The following is a 9,409-nucleotide window of genomic DNA, read 5'->3' as shown; positions in this document are numbered from 1 at the left end:
TACAAACAACAACAACAACAAAAAAACACAAATAGTTGAATCAATGGTTATAGAACATGGACTATGCAAAATGTTCTCATAGGAATTCTAGTTCTCATAGTGGGGTGCTAGAAATTTCAGTCACTTGTGCAGTACTATGCAATTCAAAGGGCATGCCACATTGCTTTTGTTTTTCATAATTGTGAAATAAGATAAACATTACTTATTGGAAAAGGAGAGCATTAAGCTGTTTTATCTTGGATCTAGCAGTTGTATCTCAGTGTCCAGGCATGAATAGGCATGCATACATTAGCATGTTTACTCTGAAGCTGAAATTTCATGCTATATAGGTGTTATACTGAAAGTCAATTTACTGTGTACTTTCCATCATTCAGAATTTCTGGTTCTGTTGCCTCCTGTGTAAAAGCATTTTACTGATTTTTCTTATGTCTTGGACTAATTTGTAAACAAACAAACAAAAAACCCACCCAAAACAAAAGCAACCCACCAACCCACCCCCCACCCACAAAAACCTCAAAAAACTCCATCAGCAGGTAAAACTCTCAGAGAATTACAGAATATATACTGATAAGAGTATCTCAAAGGACAAAAAATGTTCTTCATTGAATCTAGAAATCCGATAGTTATTAATAGCTTTTATCTTCCCTCTTAACACAGAGTTAGTAGCTGGTATACATGATTTAATATAACACTGTAGTTTCCATATAGATTACACTAACTTCTATCTTACAGGTTGATTTTTTTCATTTTAGTCTCCAGGACTACCATAATGGCTTTCCTAGGGGATCTCTACCTTCCCCCCAAATGAATCACATTATTTGGAGCCTCTACAGGTAGGGGAATTAGCAACATATTGTCTATAAAATGTGGTGCTATGCCAATATATGCATAATGTATGCTAACATATCTTTAGGTCATTCTAGCTTAAGTGTTTAAGCATCAAGTTTCACTAAGTCACTAACAGTGTCTCTGATATCAAACAATGATCACATTAATATCTCAGAAAAACATGCAGTTTCTTCTGTGTTGCAGTTCCACAAAAGGGCTCAGTACTGATCAATAGCAGGTTGTACAAAATGGTTTTGAAATTTATGCAAACTCCAATGTGAATGCTTCTTTCAATCCTTTTTGTAGCAATGTGTTTTAGTTAATATAGAAATTGCATATACAGTTGAAAATTGAATTAAGTGGAAAATAGTACTTTGTGGATGTGTATATAGATGATACCTGCTTTTTGTTGAGAAACAAAACAACAAAAAAAAAGAGCCTGACCAAAGTGAACAGAGTTGCTGAGCTGTGAATGCAATATACGTCTCTTAACTCCACAAATATACTTTCTCCCAACTAGTCACATTACAGATTTTTCATAAATCTTACGCACTTCTAACACATGAAACGAAATTACTTAAAAGAGGTCTAATAATAAATGCTATTAGTACCTAAAATATTCACTCCTTGAGCATGGAGAAATAAGAAAATGTAAATGTTGAGGATTCTTTGATTAGCAAAGACATTTGATTAACAGATTGGGGAAATCACAACCATTTTCACTACTCAACATAAAATGTAATTTGCACAAAAACTCCACATATAGCAGTGCATTCCCCTTCCCTATTCCACCTGTCTCCTCAGCTGTAGCGCTTGCACATTGAGGAATCTGAATTTTCATGTTTACATGCTTTTTTACCTTATGCTTTTAGTATTCATATTGAGCTTTTACAACCTGCATGCAAGAGCTAATCTAAGAAAATAGCAATGTTTGTTAGAAGGTTGTGAAAGAAATATCATGGTGTGTAGCATAATTAGTATGTTTTTATTTATTGACACGTTATTATATATATTGTCTATTATGATCATGATTTGTCATTATTCTGACATATATTCAAATTATAATATACAAAAGCCAAGAGATTAGTGTTACTTATTTGCCAGAAGAGTTGGGAAAAAAGCAGAACGATTCTGAAGAGCCTATCCTGGGCTGTCTTTCTAGGATAGTCTGTGTATAACCACGTCTGAAATTACAGTATGTTCAGTGATTCAATTTTACCACTAGAAGAGATGTAGTCAGTTGGATAAGGACTTCTGCCTATTTTTATTTATGCTGTTATTTAGTATTTATTCTATTTGTATACTTTAAAACCACGAAAGTTCAGGAAATAACCCTTGCCATCTAATCTCATTTGCTATCACTTGAACAGTAAGGCAGTTATTGCAAAATCATAACACTTCACTATTCAAACAGACAGAGTTTTTATGGCCCTCCAACTGAATTTTACGCCTGCCACTTATTACAGAACATTACCTTTAAGAGAGGCTTGCAGCTGGTATTGATGACAGGCAACAAGACATTTGTCACCTATCCTCTTGGGCAACAATGATCCAGGTGCAAACAAGTTAGCAGATGCTCATTGGAAGGAAAGAAGACAACTGTTACTCGGTTGTGAACGAAAATGCTCCTGATTTGGCTTTGCATACGTGACATTTTTAACAGGAATAAGAATCACTCAGCTAATCCAAGTCAGAAGTGGCAATTTCCACAGGCTGTACTTGGAACTACATATTCACTGGTAGGACGTGGGGAAATTTGGCAGAAAACTGAAACAAGTTAGGAGCTGCAGAAATCAGTAATTTGCAATTTGTCACCTACATGCTTAAAGATTTAAATTAGATTGCACCAGATAATATTGCTGTTTCCATACAATCTTCTTTATCATTCTTTGAGCATTTGTCATCTCCTAGTCATGCTGTTTCTTCTGAAAACATATTTGAAATAAAGGGAAAGGAAATGCCTAATGGGACTCGCAGCTGGATTCAGCAGAATGCTTCCACACTTTTTGCAATTTTATAAAACTACACTCCTTATGGGTAGCATATGAGTTAACATCACGCTGCCTATCAGTACCAAACTTCTGCATTGCTATTTTTGATTTAATAGAACAGTTGCAAACATTGCTAAAAGAAGTCTGAAGGATTGCTTAATTACGTAAGATGGCAATAACAGAATATTCTCTACTAGAACATGTCTGCAAGTGCATGTAAATGTTCATATGACAATAGTAGAATATCTCATTCTGTTGAAGAAGCTAAGGCTGTTTGACTGGATTTCAGTTTTCAGGAGGCTGGAAGCAGATTGCTCAGCTCAGCTCTTACTGCTTTGCTCAATTCACAGCTATTTGGTGATGGCACCAATAGCTTATTTCCTAGACAGCTCTGTAATATAAACTGTAGGAGGGCTGAACGTACATATTTCCACTGCACTGACCATGTCTTCATTAAAACTAAGACATTAATAATTATTCACCTTATTTGAATCTAGCTAGAGCCCACAGATAACTATGTGGTAACCAAGGACTATGGCTTGGAAGGGACTACACAGTAAATGTTGCAACCTTGTTAAATCATGAAAAATTTATTTTCATTACATATACATGAAGGTAAAAGATTTCAGTCAATAGTGTTTTGAACAAGCATTTCTGACATGAACCTGTTAAGTGTAGCTAGGCTGAAACTTAATGCAAAGTTAGTGTTTTGCCTTTATTTAGTAATTCACTTTTAGTGTGTATATACAGAATTCATTTTCCTGTTAGAATACCAGAGACATTAATATCGCAACATTTACATTCCTCATATAAAATGGAGTAATGTACATTTTCAGCTTGGTGTAGATACATAAATATGTACAAAATAAACATTATTGTAATTAACATATCAGACCTTTTATTATTTAGCAACATCAAAAGCAGATGCACATAGATTTAGGTGAAAATGGTGAAAAACACCTTTATGACATTAGTGACCATTATTTGCATATATGAAGTAGTACAGATAAAGACTTGTCTTTCAAGCCTTCTGTGGGCATCCAATAACTTTAGTAAAAAAACCAAAACTAATTGAGAAGCATAAGATAATAATATATATATGTGTGTGTCACGATCAGATGGTTTACTAGGGTCCATCTTGATCACAAAAGGATAACAATGTAAAACATACACATTTGTTCAGAGCATAAAATATTGCACAAAAGCAATTTCTCTTGAGGAAAATAATTCCTGTGTTTGTGAACAGCAAAACTTCTTCTTACACATTAAAGAAATAATATATTTGCAGTTTCTAAACCAAAGAACATTCAGTAATACTGTCAAAACTGTCATCCATCAACTCCTTCCCAGCCTGTTTTATGGCAATGGTATGTCATTAGCAAGATTTGGCAAAGAGAGAAGGCAGATAGACAGTACATGTATATATTTATCACAGGCCAGACCAAATCCAATAGTTACCTAAATCAACTGCTGGATGGTTTCGGTTCCCTCACAATTTCAGCCTTAAAGAAATATGGAAGTCTTCAGTGCTAGTCACAGTGATATTCACACAGTAGTAGAGTAAGATTCCATTCTTCTCTGCTTAGAAACCATCTTGTCTGAATTCCCAGTCTGAAGGGCACTTTCCTCGGTATCACTGTCACTGCTGTCTACAAGAGTGTCATCCAAAGACATCTGACCAGTCCTCCTGGGAAGATGAAAGTTCACCCCACTCTCATGTATGGAGTTAGTTATAAAATCTTCATCAGAAGAATGAAATGATTCATCATCTCCTGTGAAATGGTTGACAATGTGAATCCCATCAAAAGTGGGTTGGTCTGAGAAGTTTCTCTGGCCTTTTAGACATTTGATCTGTTAGAAAAAGTGGAAGTTGACAGTTAATCAGAGCTCAAGAGTCCAGCAATAAAATACCCAAACAACAAAAATCAAACCAAAAAATAAGTGCATTTTCAAGAAATGCCTCATAGAACTTTTACTGGATAAAATGAAAGATCTGAAAGTAGCACATTTGATGATCACTTTGAGTATAAAAGTTATAAGGCTTAATAATCAAGGTACCTAGAATCAATAATGAGAGATTCTTCTTTTACTGCATCTTTAATATCCCCACAAGGATGGTTTCTATCTTCTAGAGGCCTTGACAGCACTTTTGGCCTCAACATTTTACTTTTACAGCTCCATTCTTTCCCATATTGACTGATTTCTTACTTCAGAAAGGCCTCCCTTCAAAGAACAGGGTCCTACGTGAATATTGCCACTTCTCACAGTCACAAGAAAGAATCCCTCAGAGTATGTTTAGTTTGGTCTGCATTTAACATTAAGTGTCTTAATTATCTAATTCAGATCCAATGACATTTCAGATCAAGTAGTATGGGAGAAATGTCTGTCTACAGCATAAAAAGATTGTAGTTGCAATTTTAAGAGAATATCAAGCAAGACAAAAATTATTGTCTGACCACAGACATAACATTTTAATTCAATGTGCTGCAGAATGATACACAATTTCAACCATACATTCAAGCTACTCAAAACTAAGATGCATGCAAAGCACTAAAGTCTGCAAGTCCCCTATTAATTTAATAGAAAATAACTGCAGCTCATGGAAGACATTCTGGAAGTTGGTTGTTTTTGTGGTGTTTTGGTTTGTTTGATCTAGAATTTCATTTTTGTTATCTTTTAGTAGAAAATACTTCAGGGTCAGTTTGACAGTCTAAGAGTATTAAGATAAAAAACCCTGAGGATGCAGATAAATATTAGAAACGTATTACAGAACCTTCCTAATGTCACTCTAAAAACTTAAAAAGGAAGATGCACCAAGTTGTACTTTGGAAGTGACTTTTTACAGTAACAGACCTGGAGAATAGAAGGAAAAAAAATGCTGAAGAGTTTCTTTACTGAAATCTGTCTGATGCTTCAGAAATCTGAAGCAATATTCATTTTGATAAATAAGAAGTGCTTGTATTTGCTCGGTATTGACACCAATAGGAGATCTTTACCTGTCCATTTGGGGAAGAAGGAATCTCTGTACTTACCATGGGCTTGTGCAGAAGATGAGAATAAGAGTTGAAAAAAGATCACAAGAGTCATAATCATGCTAGAAGCCATTAAATTGCATGTTAGCATGTTAAAAATCCAGCTTTTGATGTTATAGCAAAAAATCTCTTTTAGGAGTATGGGTACACGATGTAGATCTAAACCTTTGTCGTTACTACGCACACTAACATTAGTTTTTGGCATTTTCTTCATATATACATAGGCTGCTGTTTTTTCAAGAGGAGTTTGTATAAAGACAAGCAAAACACACCTCCATACTTGTACAGCATAACTCATGATGCAAGCAAAATCAGCTTATACCAAATATAAATATACCTGAAATAGATAATTTTTACTGGTTTATATACCTAAATGCAGAAAGCCTGATACAGACATTTTTGTGTTATTTAGAAATATTATTCCTGAAAATACCCTGCAATATGATGAGATTAGCTACCACATGAATTTTCCAAAACAGCTATCAATTTTAGTCACTGAGAAAATAAAACACAGAAACCCAACAATTTCTCTCCACCCTCACCACAGGAAAAAAAAAGAACTGCTGTACAAGTGACTACAAACTTCATATTAGAGTTAGAAATTATATGCTTTTAGGTCTGTACAGTTAAGCCATTGGTTCACCTGAAATTATAAAGCTGATACTCAGTGTTAGTTGTTTTGAACACTCAGAAAGCCAAGCCAATGACCTCAACTGTTTTCCTGAAGACTTAAGCATGATACCTGTAGATGAAGTTATTTAGGTAACATGACAAAATCATGGTTTCACAGTTTTAGGCAGCAACCTTTCCAAATGAGAGTCTGTGGAAAATGCTGTTGGTGAAAATAATCATGAATAGACAGAGCCCTTGCCAGTTCCTAAAGGGAGTCTCAGAAAACACTGTGTTATCTTTGTGCATCCTTTCATTAGAATAAGAAATCTCTGGCTTTCCAGAAACACTTCTGATCTGCAGCTTTACACTTGCCTGCCTTTTTTTCTTAAGCACTCCTCACATGCAAGGGGAAACAGACTGCTGTGAAGAAATATTAACATATTGCAGAGAATACACACTACACATCTATCAATGGTCATAGAGCATTGATACCATCATCATATCAATGGTCTGCTTCAGAAATGGCCACCTCAGCCAGAACACTGTGGCATAGACCTTATTTGTATTATGGGGATCAACAGGCTGGAGACCAACACTGCTGAAGAGGACAATGGGGTCCTGACACATGGGAGGCTAAGCTGGAATCCACACTGTCCCTGGGCAGTATACTAGGCTGCACTGACAAGGGCAAGTGCACTTTCAATAGTTCAAGATTATTCAGGGGCCCTTCAATCTAATGTTTGTTCAGGAGCATTTCTGAAGAAGCTTGATTATTTGGAATTTTTATTGCAACAGGAAGGCTTTGTATGGCTTCTCAAAGCATTTGAAACAACTTGCAGACAGCCTGCACTCCAATGCATTAAAAATACCAGTGGCCAATGCTAGCATAAAGCTCTAAATGGAGGTTTCCTGAAATGAAGTTTTGTACTGTCACATAACTTTACAGTTTAGCAAGTGAGGCTCCATACTTTTAAAAGAAAAAGCAGTATCTTCTTTTTCAAGGGAGGAAGATTACTGTCCTATTGGCTCAGGGCAACAGTCCATCAGCCTAATATGGTGTCTCCAACAGTGACAACAGGACATTCATATTACCACGTCTCCATTCACTTGTCCAGAAGCTGTTGTAGCAAATATGAGTGAAATCTTTTCCTAGTTGCTCTGGCATACGTTTATAGACTGGCTGTCCATGACTGATTATATCATTTGCCATCTACCTCCACATCTTCCTGTGGCAGTAAATTCCAGAAATTCCTTTATTTGTTTTAAACTAATCTACTTATTTGTTTTAAACTAATCTACTTATTAACTGCCCCCAGATTCTAATAGTGCAGGAACAAGTGGTGAAAAGCATAAACAGGCAGTAATCAAGACAACCATCATTCAGTTCCCTTTAACTTCCCTACAGACCTTTAAACTCTCTACATCCATTGGGTACAGAGTGGCAATACAACTCCTTTTATTTGGTTTTTAATATATTTCCTATTAATGCCCAACATTGCCTTGTCTGATTTGGCTGGTGCTGCATGTTAAGCCAGTGTCAGAGGACTCAATGCCTACTGAAAACATCTTTCCTAATTTGTAACTACCAGTTCTATGTTTGCCACTGTGTAGATATGGCTTAGATTTTGCCATAGTTGAATAATCACCTTATTCACACTGAAATTCATTTCTCAGCTTTTTAAGACAGACTTGGATTCTTGCTGTCAGTGTTTCATTTGAACGTGGAAAAAGAGCTTAAGGTAGGAATTAAAGCATTAGGCCAAGATCTTGTCATTCATCTAGCCAGGCATATTGAGAGAATGGGAAATCCAGCTAAGGGCTTGGAACGCAGGATGCGTGGACCCAACCCATACCCTAGTTCTGCTCTATACTTATCCCTGAAGAAACTGCAGCCATGTTGAGCAAAGTATGGACTTGCACCCCAGGGTCTCTTAGTTTCTGTTCTCTTTTGTACAGTCGATATTGGTTAAAGGCTTTCAGTTTTGGGTCTGGCCTTCCTTCATGTGAAGGGAACTAGATCTCTGTCACTCCAACAAATAACTTTTAGAGGAACCTGTTTCTTACTGCTTCAGTTCGGCAAGAATCTCAAATCTGATCACATCTGCTAAAAAAAAAAAAAAAATGCAGCCAATAAAAAACCAGGTCTGGTAAACCCCATGTGTTTTGCTTTTAATTCTCAGATCCAGGTCATATTGTCTAGATGGCTGCAGCTTCAACCCAGTTCTCACTACAGCAAATTCGCACAGTCTTTAGGATATTTCAAAGGGTTAATAACATTATGTGATCAAAATACATACCATTATTATCTCTTCAAAAGCCAGCTGATTCAATAACAAAATCTTAATAATGTGTGCATTTATATACCTTCTTGTGTCTAAAGACTTCAGCATTTTAAAGACAAACTGCATGTCTACCGGTCAACATATAAAAATACTTAATTGTACATACTCTTAACAGGTAGCAGTGTATTTCCACAAATACAGAAGAGCTAAAAAAAGGCTAACAATCAGGTCCTTTAACCTTAGAATAAACTTTCTTACCTGGTGCTGACTGCCTCATCAAGCCAGGCATGAAGGAGAGACAGTAAAGAGAAATTTAGAAGTTTTAAACAATTCAAAAGGTGTTTTGTATTAAATCATAGAATCAACTTTGAAGGGTGATAGTCAGTTGCAAGCAAGTTATATTTCTGAGTCCCTTTGGTTTTTTTTGAATAGGGAACATAGGTCAAACTTTCAAGTGGGACTTTGTGAAAGAGTCTGACTTAAGCTCTGGGAAACATTTTTATGTTGTAACCGGTGAGGTTTTAAGATAAGAATTCGTTGGTGAAAAGTCGAACTAAAATACTACTCTCTGCTCCCTTTAAAAGACTTCAGTAACTAATTCTTGAAATTTACTCAATTCCAAAACAGCAAAGACAGGTTTTAGCAAAGCTTGCCAATAAATATT

General features: G+C 35.9%; 1 protein-coding gene across 1 annotated transcript in view; it reads right to left on the bottom strand.

Annotated features, from left to right (window-relative positions):
* Positions 1 to 3,563: 3,563 nt before the first annotated feature.
* The window catches only part of EVI5 (ecotropic viral integration site 5), a 61,549-nt gene continuing 55,703 nt past the window's right edge, over positions 3,564 to 9,409 (bottom strand). The window contains exon 20 of the mRNA XM_062497914.1: positions 3,564 to 4,670. Coding sequence (XP_062353898.1) covers positions 4,365 to 4,670 — 306 coding nt within the window. The 3' untranslated portion in view covers positions 3,564 to 4,364. The remainder of the gene's footprint in view (positions 4,671 to 9,409) is intronic.

The sequence above is a fragment of the Cinclus cinclus genome, chromosome 8, assembly GCF_963662255.1.
Source record: "Cinclus cinclus chromosome 8, bCinCin1.1, whole genome shotgun sequence".
NCBI classification, from domain to species: domain Eukaryota; kingdom Metazoa; phylum Chordata; class Aves; order Passeriformes; family Cinclidae; genus Cinclus; species Cinclus cinclus.
Note: the sequence above shows the minus strand (reverse complement) of the source record. Positions and strands in the feature narration are given on the sequence as shown.